The following is a 16,472-nucleotide window of genomic DNA, read 5'->3' on the forward strand; positions in this document are numbered from 1 at the left end:
TCCCAAGTATCCCTGAACCAGTTAGCAGATTGTGGCATTTGTAGGTTTCCCTCCTTTCCAGGGAACTGGAAGTGGGCTAGTGTCAGGTTTCAAATCCGCTTGAGCTTTACCCACCCCACTAAAGAAATCAGAGGAGGCCAAGTCCATGGATACTGTTCATATGACATACTTTATTTCCTCTACAACCATTAAAAACCCTTTGTAAGTTTACACTGTACAGTTATTCTCATGTCTGAAATAAGACGTGGGGGCAGGGAAAGCTGGTGGATCGGACCACAGTCGTCCTAGCACCTAATCCATCCTAGGAAGGAGCGTTTTGAAGACAGAAGTGGGGAGGAGAGAACAGTGGACAGGAGAGGTGAACAGTTTGGCCCAAGGATGCCCTTGGTCCCTTCCCTCCTGAAGGTCTTTCCCTGGGTGTCTCCTAGGGTCCATGACTGCAGGACCCACACCAGGAAACTAGGCTGGGCAGGAAAGGGGCTTCACAGTATAGGCAGGGGTTAGGGGGCGGGATGAGAAGAAAGGACAGCTTCTGGCTCCCTTCCCCAGTTGCTGGGGGTTGGAGCCAGGTTTTTTTTGGCACTATCTACAGGGTCTTCCTGGAGGTGGGAGGAGGAAAAGAAGGAGTTGGGGATTTATGATTCTTTTCTTGAGGAGTTAGGTTTCTTTCCATGTGAAGAGAGGCCATGAGCCTGTGGTGAGGTTAATGGTTAAGGGATAAATGGTCAGGGTCTTTTGTCTCCTGCCCCCAGGACACCCACCCTTTGCTTGGCTGGCACAATCCTACACAACCTTTCCGCCCCCCCACACACACACCTTTTTATAAAACCCAGACAGGTGGGAGAGGTGAACAGAGCTAGAACCAAGCCAAGGGCAAAGAAAGGAAAAACATATGCCGTCTTCCAGTCCTCCAGCTTCCAGAAAGAGAAGAGAGTTTTGATTGTTTTGTTTTGTAGGGCAGGTGGGAAGAGTTCCTAGTCTCTCAGGAGTCCAGCAGTTGGTGTTTCTCATGAGTTCCTGGTCCAGGCCAGCCTCAGTCCCTCACCAGGCTGCACTAATTGCTACATAAGTCAGCAGATGGCAAACTCCTGTTATATCAGAATCACTCAGAGGGGCTTGTTAAACCCCAGCTTGCTGGGCCCCATCCCAGAAGTTTGAATTCCATAGGTCTGGGGTAGCACCAATACTTTGCATTCCTATGAAGTTCCTAGGGGATGCTCTAGCTGATTTCAGGCACCTCATCCTCAGAACCCTGGTGCCCTGAGGCAGTTCTAGGAAGCTGGGCCATAGCTGGAAAGGCCTAGCCTTAGAGGCACCAAGTAACCTGGGAAGCTGCTAGAAATGGTCTTATGGTGAGCCCCCTGTGCAGAGAAGTAAACTAAGGCACAGAGATCAAAGGCAGAACTGAGAAAGGAGCCAGGATACCAAGGTCCAGTGGAGAGGGGACAGTGATGCAGGACCCCAAAACACGAGCAATGCCTTGGGGCCCTAGGGATCATCCTGGTGCTCATTATAAAATCACACACCCAGCTTAGCCCAGAGAAGTTAAGCGGTCTTCCCAGACCTGGGCCAGGTCTCGACTCCTGGCTGAGGTTCCTCTTTACGGAAGCAGTTTGAGTGGTGTCAGAATGTAGTGTGACAAGGCAGCCAGGCCCAACTACCTTGGCCCTTCAAGTAAGCATAGAGAAAACCAAAGCTCCTTTCCTTTGGGCATGGGGTCCAGAGGGCTGGTGAAGGGCAGGAAGAAAGGGGAGCAGGGATGATGGGATAGAGAAGGGAAGGTCCAAAGAGGGTGAGGGAGGAGTGGGGAGACGCCCTGGGCAGGGGACTCAGGCCCAGCACCATGTCCCCTTTGTTTCTTGAACTTTGCAAACTGCAAATGATTTTGGCAGGGGTAAGGGGCAAAACCAGGGTCAGCTACAGGTTCTGCCAGGACGACTTGTTTTAGAGCTAGTGAGGCCCAAGGAAGAGCAGAGAGGATGGTGGGATGTCAAATGGACAGATGACCAGGGAGAGAATCCAAGCCAGGCTGCATCTCCTCAACCAAGCCATGAAAGACTAGGCAGGGTACAGACCAGAAGTAGAGATCCAAGGGCCCCCCACTACACACACACCACACTCTTAGTGGAATGTGCTGGGGTCCTTCTGGGAGGCTATAGACAGAGAAGACAATGTGACTCAGGATGAGATTGGGGGATGCCTTTCTGGGCTGGGGGGTTGCTGGGGCCTAGCCCAGTGAGAAGGGCTGGCAGGGCTGGAGCCACCTGAGGTGTTGGGGAAAGGTATCCCCTTTGGTGTGAGAAAACATGAAATAAAACATGAACCCAGAAAAAAAAAAAAACCCAGATCTGAAAGTAAACCTCAGAGTTGGGAGACCACAGCTGAGGGCACTTCTCAGGAGTGTGAACCTGAAGGGGCAGCGAGGTGGGTGCCTAGGTTACGGGGAAATCCATGGGAGGAGAGGCTGTTCTGTGAGGGCTGAGGGATGGGTGCTACAAGTAAGCCCAGGGCCCAAAAGAGGAAAATGTGGCCATTGGCCAGGGCCACTCGGTCTGCTGGCAGGAACCAGCAGAGAAGAGGAGGCAGGAGGAGGCAAAGCTTTGGAGGAAGATGATAAAAGAGAGGATGGGTGAGAGGTGGGAAGTGAGCAGACAGTCCAGAGAGAGGAAGAGGCTCAACCAAGATCGCAGGATGGCAGTGCAGTATCTCATCCCCCATTGGGGATGCAGAACCTACTGAGAATTAGGAAACCTGGGTTCTGGTCCTGGCTCTGCTTTTAGATTGCTGTGTGACCTTGGGTGAGCCACTCCCTTCTCTGGGCCTGATTCCTCATCTAAGAACGTGAAGGAGTTTGACACAAAAGGACAAAGAACACACGATTCCATTCATATGAGGTACCTAGAACAGGCAAAGTCAAAAACAGAAAGTAGAATAGGTTACCAGGGTCTGGGGGCAGGGGAATGGGGAGTGTTTAGTGGGTAATTTCAGTTTAGGATGATGAAAAAGTTCTGGAAATTCAGACTGGTCATGGTTGTACAATACTGTGAATGTACTTAAAATGGCTAAAATAGGAAGTCTATATTATGTATATTTTGCCACAAAAAAAGTGAGGGGGTTGGTCCAGATGATTTTGCAGCCCCTTTCAATGAGGAGGGTGAGAAGGGTGTCACCCCCCTCCCTGGGCCAGGTCACCTGGGGTCTGGCCTGGGGACAATGAGTGTGTTCAGACCATTTTTCATTTGTGTAGAACTTTGTTTTTCCAAGTAGACTTGTAGGCACAGTATTGTATTTGGTCCTCACCACAGCCATGTGAGGTAGAAGGACATTCTCCCCACTTTATAACTGGGGACACTGAGGCATAGAGTAGCCAAATGATCTGAGGCCAAGGTCATTCCAGTTGGTAGCAGTTTGTTATTTTTTTTTTAAAGTCATCTGGAAAACGTCCTTGCACCTTAGGTTTACCTGTTGAAATACCAGCTGGCTTAGTGGTCTTTGAAGAAAGGAAATGGGCTATAAATTAGTAGCAGAATTGTCTCCTGGGGCAAATATGCTTGCTTCCCATGACTGGTTGATAAGAGTTATGAAACCTGATGTGTTTCTCTTTTTACCATGGATGCCAGGAAACTCAAGAATGAATTTTAATTGAATGATTCTGGAAATTACATCAGATAGATTGAGGGGATGATAATTCTTGCTTTTGATTTTCTATTTATGTTGTATTATTAAACTAAGATTTAAAAATATTCTATTTCTGTGGTATTATGCCTCTGATTATAAATTGCCTCTGATGTTTTTTGGAAATTCTCAAGGTAATTAAACCAAATCAGAGCTGGGTTGAGGACTGAGTTCCCTAATTCTAAGCACAGTAGTCTTTTTAAGATATAGCATCATGGTTATTGGTTAAAAGAAAGATGGTCTAATTGGTCAGGGCTATGAACACAAATATGTAGGTTCCTGGCCCAGAAAGTGTGGGTGGGGCCCAGGAAACTGCATTTTGAACGTGCCCTCAGAGGATTCTGATGCAAGGGGTCCCCATGCCATTTTCTGGGACACACAGGTCCAGTGATTCGGGGTGGGCTACTTTCATGTCTGGGTTGGGCGGTGGCATGTTCTGGGTGTCCTATATCCACACAAAGCCTGCAGTGGGGCAATGCGTTAGCACAGCAAGCAGGACAGAGTTTAGGCTGGGGGATCTAGTAGACCCAGGTTCTAGTCTAGACTTGATGACTTCTCAGTTCGGTGACTCTGGGCTGAGACCCGCACCTCCGTTTCCTCATCTGCAAAATGGGAGCACCAACCCCTTCCTGCCAAGGCTGCCTCCCAGAGTCATCCCTGAGAGGCTGGAAAAAGACATGGGATGAGGGAGCAATTTCTAAATAGTAAAGTGCTCTGGGCAGAATGTGCAAGGGACCATTATTATTATTAATGAAGAGGTCAGTTTCGGGGGCTGATGAGGCTGGAAGTGGGGCACATTCTGGGTGGGAGGAGAGAGGGAAGAAGAGCCTGGAAGGTGGGTGGGCAAGAGGAGAACGCGCTAGGTGATGAAACTGACATGTACATGGGGCGGGTATGATGGAGCCATGTGGCAGCCAGGGTATAAGAGAGTCAAGTTCTTGAGCCCTCGACTGTGTCACTTGGGAGAGCAGCTGGTAAAGGAGTGTCTCTGGGGAGGCCAAGGGGTAAGGCCCATTCTAAGTTCTTAGAAAGCAAGATCTCCTAAAGGTATTTTGAAACTGGTCAGCCTTTGGTGTGGAAAGAATTGCGGGGAAAGGGCTGCTGGGGAGACAGGGAATTGGATTCTGGTGCTTTGTGCATACAGGGTCTGTATTCCTTTCAAATACAGACGTCATGGCCCCCAGGAGGGTCTAATTTGGCTCTGGAAAAAAGTCTGATATAAGAAACATGAGGTTGCCCAGTTTAGGGTCAACCGTGCCAACTGGTCTTCCATTCCTCCCCTCACCAAGTCGTGCCGACATCATGGACCCAAGCCTAGAGATCTATAGTGGATTAGACCCCAAGGTTTCTTGAGACTTTGGTTGAAGAGAGTAGAGATGGGGAAAAAGGAGGAAGAAGGTTAGGGGAGGAAGAAGAAGAGAAAGAGGAACGTGCCAGGAGTAAAAATGGCAGAGGGGTTGTAGAAAGGGGAAGGAGGTAAGAAGGGCAGTGTTCCTTCCTGGGTCCCCAATGTTCCAAGGGGAATTCCTACTGTGAGTCAGGCAGTTTTCTGCTTTGGGAATGTTACCAAGACTTAAAAGGCATCTGCAGAAACAAACATAGAAATAACATTCCAAAAGAGTAGAGAGTTTTTACAAACCAATCCCCCCACCCCCAAAAAGAAAACACCAGTTACTAATTAAAATGCTAAAAATCAAACCAAACCAATATTTACACATAACATTTTCAACCCCATCAAGCCCCATGTCCAGAGGCTTCTGTAGGAAGAGTGATGAGTGACCTTGCACAGTGGCATGCAGGAAGTAGAAACTGGACTTTATAGAAAACCAAGATCTGGAGCCTCTGACACTGGCTGGGAGCTGGGCGGCCAGATGCTGAGACATGAGGGATGGCAAAGTCAATCTTGGACGAGGATGATGGTAAGGCTGAGCGGGTCCATAGGCCACAGGGTTCAGGTCTCACGAGGATTTCTCCCTCAAGGCTGGGAGTGTGGACTCCTTGGCCCTCTGTAGCTCGGGGAGGTAGCAGAAGGCCTCTGGTGGCTTGTGGCCTGTTGTGAATCCCCTCCCCGGGAGATAACCTTGGAGGGGCCCCCTGACCTCTCAGGTGGGAGCATGGCATCCCAGAGGGGCTTGGCCCATGGCTCCACTGGCCTGTCTGCTCTGCCCACACAAGTCAATATGGCACGAGGAAGTGGCTGGACAGATATGACTCTGGTGTTCTGCCACTAGGGAATGGAGATGAAGGACTTTGGGTAACTGGTCCAGGTGACCCTAAAAGGGCAGAAGGAGCAGGTGGGAGTGCAGAGCCACCTCCAGAGTCCTGGGGGCAAACTAGAAAAGCCATTGGCTTTTATTCTTCCTGATGGGGAATTCCACAGATGAACCATTTTGTCCTGGCATTTCCACTCTGGGCCCCTGGCCAGTTACAGGAGGGCCACATATCTGCATATGTGTGGGCATGTGTACAAACAAAATGGGTTCATTGGTGCCAATACTGCAATGAGCCCTGCTGCAATCCATCTGATGGCTTGAGTAGCTTGGGATGTGGGGAAGAGTGGACAGTGGAGTTAGGGCTGAGAGAAGAGCCATGAGAGGCCATAAGGCTAAGGAGAGTGGCTGGTGAAAAAGGCTGGCAGACTGGTGAGAACTGAGGCAGGATGGCAGATACTCTCAGATCCATGTGCAAAGCTGCAATAACAACATTCTCAAGGTTCAGTCCTGTTTTCCTGCAAATTCTCACTTGGGGAACTTGGAGAGATCTCTGTGCTCTTGGTAGAGCCTTAGTAATTCATATTTGACTCATAAAAAAGGTGTGAGAGGGAGGAAGGAAAATGAGAAGGGAAATGAAGAATGTTTGGGAAGCAGTGACATTGGTCCAACCTTCTAGCCTGTCATTGAGCATTTACAGACTGACTGCTGAGCGCTGGGCAAGTACCAGGTGTTGAGTGAAAAGCAGTGCTCTGAGGCCAATGGTCAGTGGTGTTGGGAGAGCAAGCTGCAGGGCTCCAGCTCTGCCAGGGGGGCTCCAAAGCTGACCAGGAGACCATAGCTCGGCTGCTGAGCTGCCTCGTCCACATGCGGGACCCCATGCCTGTCCATCGTGTTAAAAGCCTTGCAGTGTCCCAGTGGCAAGAATACATGTCTCAACCTCCAATAAATTACCTTAGGGACTTTGGGGTAAATTAAATTATTAAAATAAAGTAAAACCACCTTAAATATTTATAGTAAGAAAAATTCAAATAAACAACATAGGCAAGAAACGTGTTTCCAGGTCCCAGTCTACCGCTGTGTCCTGGAGCACCAGCCTCCTGGAGTGCCCCTTGGCTTGGCCTGGCCACCTGGGAGTCTCTTACTGGGACTATCCTCACTCTCCACCAGCTACAGGATGTAAACACAGTGGAGAGGTGGCGCCCCTCCAGGGTGCCACGGAAAGAGGCCCCAGAGATCAAGGCAGTGGGCATTTAGGCATTTATCTGTGCACCAGGTCTTGAGAGAGATTACCTATTTCTGTCCTCAAGGACTCTCCTGGGAAGGTTGTCACCTCGGCAAGGGAGGCAGTTCCAGTGGCTCCCCAACCCTGAGCCCCACGCATTTGTCTTCTTGTCCTTGCTGGATTCAGGTCTGGGGAGGGAGATCCAGGGCTCCAGGATTCCAAGCAGATACTTGGCCCTGGCCACTGCCCTATCATACCCCCTGGAGTCACAGCAATCCAGAGCAGCAGGGCTGGGAGGAGGAGGCGGTAGAAGGAAGGAAGGGATAGGGATGATGCCCAGCCCAGCTCCACCAGGAACCCCAGGCTGAGCCGAGGGCAAAGCCTGTTCTTCTTATTGATGTTTCCCCCCACCAAGAAAGGGGTGTGATTGGCAACTAGCATCTCCATGAGCCCTTTCCCTGCGGGCTGTGGCCAGAAGTGTATCCTTTCCTGGGCTCTTCTGAGAAGTGGGTGTGGGTAAAACCAGGCAAGGCTCTCCTTTAGGACCCAGGGATAAGCTCCCAGTGGATCTCTCTGGAGGAGCTTGCTTCCGAAGCCCAGTTTCGGTCTTTCTCTCACTCACTGCCTTCTCCTGGGTAGTCAGAGATCGCCACCCAGTGGTCAGTAGGAGATCCCCGCTTTACCTGGATGGGAAAGCTGTTCTCTAGCAGTGGTGCAGCTGCTGTCCCCCAGGACGAGGCGATGCAGAGGGCATGGCCCTCCTCTCTGCTGGTTCCCTTCGCTGGTTCCCTTTCGCTATCCATTTGACTGGGCTGGTTGAGGCGGGGAGCTCGTTGCTCTGTCACTCGCTGGGAGGGGCTGCCCTCTCCTCCCCACCCCAGCTGGACTCTGAAGGGTGCAGCCTGCACTTGGAAGGAGAGTGGCGGATGGCAGAGCGGGATGACCGGGCGAAGCAAGAGGTGAGAGACTGGGTGCTACAGTCACAAACAGCATCCTAGGAGGAAGGAGGGAGGGAGGAAGTCAGGAGGAGCCAGGAGACACTGACTACCCAGGGGTTAGATGACCAGCCAGGCAAGGAGTCTGGGCTCAGCCATACTCAGGATCCAGTTCCCAGGGGCTACAGCCCCTCTCCTGACCAATTTTTTAAAATTGCTTTTCTTCCATTAGAGCAATAACGAATGTTCATAAATAACACTCCAGAATGTCACAAATTCTGGAATATACAAAGAAGAAAGTGGATGTTGTCTGTGGTCAGTCCTACACATCAAAGATAAATTCTCACCACACTGCATGCACGTACAATTTACCAAAATGACCTCATCCCTTATAGCCTATGCTGCAATTGCAAAACACGAACACTTTTTGGTCACCATGCATGTTTAGAACTCCTTTTTAATAGCTGTCTACTATTCCCCTGAGTAGAAATGCCTTGATTTATCCAATTCATTTTTTATGTGCATTTATGTAGTTTCTATTTTTTTTTATTATTACCAACACACAGGGACAATGGTTGAAAGTGCTGTTACAGAACTAGAATACTTGGTTCAAATCTGAGTCCTGCCACTTACCAGTTGTGTGACCTTGGATAAGTTACTTAAATCTCTGAGCCTTGATTTCCTCCTCTCTAAGATGAGGAACATGATACCTTTCTTAAAGTTGTTCTGAGGGTTAAATCAGATATTATATATAAAGCATTCAGCATAGTGCCTATTAAGTACTTAATAAATGCTAGCAATTTTTATTAATAATGCAATATATTTCTTTATACAAATATGTTTTATCTCCTCTGTATTTCCATAGGCTACATTCCTAGGAGAACTACTGGTCAATGAGTAACATGTGAATTTTATATACTGAAAAATATTTGAATCAACATTCAAAATACAGCCAGCTTTGTACCTTTGTTACCTGATGTAGGTGTGGTATATGGATGTGATGGTTAATTTTATGTGTCAGCTTGACTGGGCCTCAGGGTGCCCAGATATTTGGTCAAACACTATCCTGAGTGCTTCTGTGAGGATGCTTTTGGATGAGATTAATATTTAAATCTGTAGACTGAATGAAACAGATTGCCTTCCTAATGTAGGTGGGCCTCATCCAATCAGCTGAAGGCCTGAGTAGAACAAAAAGTCTGACTCTACCTGAGTAAGAAACAATTCTTGCTGTTTGATGGCCTTCGAGCTGGGACATCAGCTTTTTTCCTGCCTTTAGACTCAAAGTGAAATATCAGCTCTTCCTGGGTCTCAAGCTTGCCTGCCTTCAGACTAGAACTACATCAGCTATGTGTACTGTACACCACCGGCTCTCCTGGTTCTCAGACTTTTGGACTCAGATTGGAACGAAATTATCAGCTCCCCTGGTCTCTGGTCTGCTAACTCACCCTGCAGATCTTAGGACTTGTCAGCCTCCATAACCAAATAAGCCGATCCCTTATATTATTGGCGTAAACCAATCACACACACACACACGGCCTACTGGTTCTGTTCCTCTGGAGAAACTCTAATATAATGGGTATGTTCAGTCTGTGAGAAATTTGTGAGCCATATTCTTATGATATGCTCAGTATATATATTAAATTTAAAAGTTCTTAAAAAGTTAAAAAATAGAAATAAGTATTTAAAGGATTTTCAAAAATGAAACCAGCTGGGTGAAAGTATAGAGAAGTAAAGCACTCAGCACACAACACTGGGGTCTGTAGAAATTGGACAAGCTTTTTTGCAAGACAAGTTGGCAACATTTATCAAATACCTTTAAAAATTTATATTTTTTAATCCTGTAATCCTATTTCTGCAACTCAAACCTAAGGAAATAATCCGAAATGTGGAAAAATGTTTTTGCACCAAGATGTTCACCACAGAATTATTTATAATAGGGAAAAATTAGAAACTACCTAAACATACAATACATACCACTGGGCCAATCACAGCCCACTCCACTTCTCTGTGCTCCTACCTGCAACCCTCACGGAGTGCACTGCACACCATACGATACCACCCCTGGCCACAGCTGACTGAACAGAGGGTACACTGGATTTGAATTGGACCAGTTTCTTTCTTCCAAAAATATGGAATTGGGACAGAGGGATCTGAGTCAGTCTCCCTTAGGTGCTTGATATTATAAAACCAGAGCTGGGACAGCCCTCCTGAGCATATATAAATGCAACAGAGATAAAGAGAAGGAAGAAAACAGAGGGAAAAAAGCTCAGGAGAGAGGAGAGGGAGACAGAGAGAAGCTGCTGAGGCCTTTGGGTCCTGGCCCTCAGGTTCTGTAAGCTACTCTGCCATTTCCCTTTCTGGGAAGCTAACTTATATGTATTCTTTTACTAATATGCAAATAATCCCTAATGAAATCTGAAATTGATATCAGGAGTGGGGTGTGCAGTGAAAGAGTCTGAGAGAAAATGGGAGCATTTAGGCATGGAGTCTAGGGCTGGGGGGCAGCGGTGTACTGGTCAATATTTAATAACTAGTTTTCTGGAGCAAGAGGAGAGGCCCTGACTTGTGTCATTTGCCAGTTTTCATGATGTAAATCCTCCCATTGTGGCAGATCTCAAAGCACCAAGGTGATGTCACTCAACACAGAGATGTGCACAGCTGGCTTTCTCGACTCACACAAGCTGGCTCCAGCACTGGTGGTGGGAGTGGAGTCAGCATACCCCTTCCCTGTGGGGGATGCTGGCAATTTCTGGTATGTGGTGGCAAAGCAGCTAGTTAAGCCATGCTCACTGGTCTCTTGGTATTCAGACCATGTGTCCTTCCAGGTCTGGAGCCTTCCAACCCCCACCTCAAACTAGCATAAGAACTTTTTGAAACACGTGAACTACCTTCCCTGAGTTGGAAAACCAGAAGAGCTCGGACCTTATAAGCCAACCCACCTCCCAAGAAAAAGGGCAGTCCCACCCGCTTACCTCATTGGGAAGGACCAGGGCTCCGTCTCCGTCTCGGAGGACACCATCCTTCCCCACCTGGGGGAGCACGCAGGGTCTGGCCTCCTCCCCGCTCCCTGACTTGGCTGTCTTCTTGTTCAGGATCCTGGCCATGCCCTCTGGCTGATGGTAGCTGGCCGGGGAGAGGGGCTCGGGCTTCTTGGTGCTCTCCTCCCCGGCTACTGAGGTGGGACTCGGGGCCCGGCCACACACATTGCGGAAGAACTCCTGCACGATGCCGTACTTGGGAGGCTCTGGCTTGGCCCGGGCCTCGGACATGCCCAGTTTCCAGACGGACTCCGTGCTCCCCGAGTGCTCCACCACACTGAAGAGGCTGGAGAGCCCGTCGTTGATGTTCCTCAGTACGGGGCTGTCCCGTGTGGTGGTGGAGCGGGCCCAGGCCGAGCCGTTCTGCTTACCCTGGTGCAGGTTCCACAGGCTGCGGTCCTTGGCGCCGTCCAGCTTGGACACGGACCGCCTCTGGAGCTTTGGCGAGCCGTACTTGGGCGAGCAGCACGGACGCTCGATGCGCGAGTGCACCTTGTCCAGAGAGGAGGAGATCTGCTTGCTGCGCACGGACACGAGCGAGGAACTGCGGGGTGACCAGCTCTTGCTGTGGAGGCTGCTGCGGGGCGGGTCAGTCTGCAGGCCCACGCTGACCGTCCGGATGGTCTGAGTGCCCACGCTGGCCAGGCCTACTGTCTGGCTGGACGTGCTCTTCACTTTCCTCTCCAGCGAGCCCGAGCGCATGGCCTGGCGCACACAGTTGGTGATCTCCTTCATGTCGTCGCTCATGTTGCCCGACATCTCCAAGTTGTGCAGGGCTGCTGGGAAGCCGGGCCCCGCTGCCGAGGGGCCACCCGCTGAGCCCCCGTCCAGGCGCTGCCGTGAGAAGTTGCAGAGCCACCGGCCGTAGGAGCTCTCCGCCAGCCCGTTGGCCTCCGCCGACTCTTTGGGCTTGGCGGTAGTGAAGAGGAAGCCGGGCTCGATGATGATCTTGCCTTCCCTATCATGGACCACGGGGACACCCAGGCGCCGGGCCACCGGGGGGCTGTAGTAGACGCGGATGCCCGTCTTGTCTGGAGCCGTGTAGCTCCGCTGCATCTGCCTCCCCGCTGGGTCCTGGCAGGCCAGGGCACCCAGGTCATTGCAATCCCGTGGCTGTGCCTGGGCATCCTTCTCTGCGTCCACCGGCTGGGAGCCCACAAAGGCAAAGGCAGGGCTGTTGGGCAGCTTCTTGCCCCGGGTGCCTTCTCCAGCAAGGTAAGGGGAACAGTCAAGCAAACTTTCAAACTCAGACATAGAAGAAACAGATTTGGTCCTGGGAAGAGTGGAGGAGGAATAGTGGTGTTAGTGGAAGGTAATAGAGCAGGCACTCTGGTCTTCCTCCCTGGTCCTCGTGCTGCATGAAGGCTGTGACCATGCCTGCCTGGCTCACCTCTGGTGAAGTCTGTCAGCGCCCTGCCCCCATTCCCTCTACACTCACACCTATACACCCAACACCGCACGCTCAGAGCACCTGCTGTTCTCCAGCTGAGGGCTTTTTTTCTGACTTAAGAGCACACTCGGCTTCCACACAGAGGAAGCTGGAAATATAACAGCATTTAGGCCCCTAGACACAGCCCTCAACAAATAACGGGTGGCATTTGGAGGCTGCTTATTCCTCAGGTGAGACAACTCTGAGTTGCACGCTCTGCTCTGGCTCCCAGCAAAACTGAGCTTAGGTTGCCTGTGGAATGATAATATCTCCCTAACTTGCTGCCTTTCCCTTCCCTGTCTCACTTCCAGGTGTTTCCTCAGAATCTTTGAGACATTTCTCAAATCCTTGTCTTTGCTTTTGGGGGAACCCAAACTAAGACTCCACTAAATCTGTAGCATAGACCTGGCACACGGTTGCCTGATGACTGAAAATGCCAGACGTATGTAAATGCATCTTGCATGTCAGACCATTCAGTTCTCCACTAACTCTAGGAGGCAGTTTCTATTATCCCCACCAGACAGAGATGGGATATGAGGCCAAGAGCTAGAAACGACAGAACTAGAATTCAAACCCCACGCTTGACTCCACAGCCCACCCTTCTACCCTGGGCCTGTCTGGTTTCTGGCTGCTTCCATGGCTCCTACTGGGTTCTCCTGCCCTCATTTCTTTCACAAGTTTTCTGATTGTGGAGACATGGTCCTGAGAGGCCTGGGGGTCTCCCTGGCCATAGCATAGGGCTGGGCCCAGAGGGAGCTGCTCAATAATCCCAGAATAGGAGTTTAACTTGACTCTCCTAAATCCAGAAACAAGAAGAAAGAATCCCAAGAGGAATTAAACAGTTTCCCAGCTAGGATCTGGCGGGGGCAGGAGGGCAATTTTCCATTCCCAGAGTCAAACAAACAAAAAATCACAGGCAGGAATTCTCACTGCCCCAAACTACCCGGCTCCTCAGCGGCTTGGGTTCTACAGCAACCATATCCCAGAGTTCTCCCAGCTCTGCTGAGGGAACATGGGCATGGGAGAGAAGACAGGCAAAGGGGTGGCACAGGCATAGGGTGGACGGAGCAGGGGGTGGGGTGCAGGGCGGAGCTGGGGAGGGGAGGCCAGCACCTTTTTAAGCCTGTTCCCCCAAGCTCAGCTTCAGAAACAGCCTCCTTGTCATGGATCTTCTCACTGCGTGTCTGTCAAGGAACAGATGAGAAGGGTCAGTTCTGGCCACCAGCCCCCTCAGGGAAGGTGATAGGAAGTCATTGTGGGAGCTGACCCCACACCCCATGCCTGAGTCTCCTTGTAGAGCAAGAGTGTTGTCAGCAATGATCTGGAATGACCACTGGTCAGTTTCTGGCTCCAGTGCGTCTAACCCCCTCATCCCTCCACCCATGGGTATGCGATCCAGGCTTGGCCAATGGGAGCACTAAGAGAGAACCCCAAGGAAACTGAGTCTGTTTAGAACTTAATCTGAATGTAGTGGCAGCACCCGCTGGCCACTGTTCAGTTGGCAGTAACAGTAGTGACCTGAAGGTTCCTGCTCTGACCTTCTCTCACCCTGGTCCCAGAGCAGGTCCCCTGGGACCTGCACTAGTTTCTGAACCTGCATCACCAGCCCTCTTGAGCTCCTAATAAATCCTCTCCTGCCTCAGTTCCCAAGAATTGGTTTTATGGCTTGCAACACCACTTCCTCAAGCTGTCATGAGGATTACATGGGATGATGCAAAGGGCCTGTCTGTTCACTCTTTGGTCACTCAGTGTGCAGCTATATGGATAACGTGCCCAATTCTTAGGAGCAAACTTTACCCATGTGACCTAAGAGATTGCCACGATCAGGGTTGGCTAAGGCAGAAAATGTGATTCTCATTTTACCAATGAAGCAGCTGGGGCCCAGAGGGGGAGAATGACTTGCCCAAGATCACATGGCTATTTAGAGGCCCTGCTCTTCAGAAAGGCACATCTGAAACTAAGAGAAGGCAAGTGGCCTTGCCAAGAATACACAGACACCCAGCCTTTCTTCCAGGTCTGGAAGGATGGAGCTGGCAGAGGATCCTTCACAAGTACCCAACCATAGGCTGGAACCATGAGGGTAGAGACCCCAGGTGCAAGGGCATGACCTGTGGGACAGGGTTAGCATCTTCTTTGTCAGGTCTCCCACAAGTGAGGGACTTTCTGGTATAGCCTGGAGCCAAGAGAACAAGGGCGGCCTGCTACTCCACTCACCTCTTTCCAACTGTTGTCCTGCTTTTCCAGGTCTGAGTGCTTCAGGACCCAGGGGTCAGCAGCCTTCTGCAGCTGGGTAAGGGTAAAGAGGGCAGTCGGTGGTGGGCAAAGTTGGTGAGCAGAGCCACTCCCCAGGCTCCTCTCTGCAGCCTGGAGGACCCAGATCATGGGCTAGGAGCCACCTTCCCAGTGGCAGCAGCTCTGACCACCGACAAGGTGGATCTCAGAAATCATCATGAAAGCAACCATTTACAGGCACCCTTATAGATGACATTATGTCCAACATTATATATACTATAATGTAGTTGTTACTACTGTTAATTCATGCTCCATTTCCTGGAACAGCTAGATCAGCTCGACAGCAGCTAAATCACGTCTGAATGGTGTCTCCATACTAGGAATGCAAAACAGCAGTTAAACTGAATCAGACTGGCCTCTACAGTCTGTCATGAACAGCTCTCCATGAAAGAGATAAAGTGTAAACAAAATATACATTATAATTCAATTAATGATTAACACAAATTCTGTGAATATAAACTTAGAAAGGGAGAGAGTGAGTTGGAGTATGTTTTTGCAATATTTGGGTCTTTTATAAAAATGAAGCCCTTATTTATGTAATTAAAATAAAAAGTAAAACAACGGAAAAAGCCAGAATAAAGAGAGGCACAGAGCAGCTTGATAAGCTGGGTGCGCGATGTGAACTGTGGTGGGTGTAACGGTCAATGATTGTTTTTCCTATCCACCCTCTTTAGGTCTGAGGACTCCAATTTTCCCATAGGGGCCCTTTCTTGGTTCTTCCCTCTTGGTTCCTGGATTTTGGCAGGCTCCAGGGGTGGGCACATGACTCACACCAATCAGAGCCTTGTGGAAAAGGAAATTCTTTCCACCGCAATCGCTCAGCTGTGAGGATATGAGCACAAAACTAACAGTGGCCATATTTGAGGACAGCTTGCCTAAGAATAAAATGCAGAGGAAAGCAAGTCTGAGAGAATGGCAGAGAAAAAGACCTAGTCCTTACTGTATTCTCTGAGCACCTGGATCCAGCTATACCTGAAGGAGATCCTACCCCAGGCCTTTTCCTACAGTGACTCCCCCTTGTGGCTTGAGCCAGCTTGGGCTGGGACAGGCCTCACCTGGCTCAGGCGGTTCTGCAGCTCCTTTACCTGCTGCTCCACCTGCTGCTTCTCACCCTGAAGCCGTTCCACCAGCTGCAGCTTCTCCTGGCTCCAGTTGCGCTCGCTGATCTGCAGCTGCCGTGTCAGCTCCATAACGGCACTGTAGGACTCAGCCAGGAGGTGCTGCTGCTCCTCCCGCTCCCTCTGCAGGGCTGCCTTCCAGTCTGGCCCTGCCCGCTCCCCAGTGCTCTTTCCAGCCTTCAGCTCTATCTGCAGAAGGAAAAGCAAACGGCGCTAGCACCAGGAAGCCCCTCCTCTCTGCCCTCCTGCTCTCCAGCGGGCAGGGGAAGAGGGCTCCGCTCACAGAAGCCTTCGCTGACTTGCTCACTCAGAAGTAACCCCTCCTCCCAATCAAGGCTAAGGGCTTTTCAGGCACTGTCTCAGTCTCCTCATGCAAACTTGGCAAGATAACTGCCATTTTCAATATTTTACACAGGAAGAAGAGGTTCAAAGAGGTAGGGTATTTATCCCAGGTCACACAGCTACAAAATGGCAGAGGTCCCTAGTTTATTGCTTCTCATGATACTGTACTAACTCTTACCAGCAGTATAGGTTTACGGTTAGTGGGGGA

The 16,472-nt window shown here is 50.2% G+C and overlaps 1 protein-coding gene across 1 annotated transcript in view; it reads right to left on the reverse strand.

The window, feature by feature from the left end:
• Nucleotides 1–150: 150 nt before the first annotated feature.
• SOGA1 (suppressor of glucose, autophagy associated 1) overlaps nt 151–16,472 on the reverse strand; it is a 67,680-nt gene continuing 51,358 nt past the window's right edge. The window contains exons 11-15 of the mRNA XM_023534448.1: nt 15,860–16,111; nt 14,727–14,798; nt 13,626–13,696; nt 11,018–12,356; nt 151–8,104 (exon numbers count right to left, since the gene is read on the reverse strand). Coding sequence (XP_023390216.1) covers nt 7,952–8,104; nt 11,018–12,356; nt 13,626–13,696; nt 14,727–14,798; nt 15,860–16,111 — 1,887 coding nt within the window. The 3' untranslated portion in view covers nt 151–7,951. The remainder of the gene's footprint in view (nt 8,105–11,017; nt 12,357–13,625; nt 13,697–14,726; nt 14,799–15,859; nt 16,112–16,472) is intronic.

The sequence above is a fragment of the Pteropus vampyrus genome, unplaced genomic scaffold (assembly GCF_000151845.1).
Source record: "Pteropus vampyrus isolate Shadow unplaced genomic scaffold, Pvam_2.0 Scaffold125, whole genome shotgun sequence".
NCBI lineage: Eukaryota > Metazoa > Chordata > Mammalia > Chiroptera > Pteropodidae > Pteropus > Pteropus vampyrus.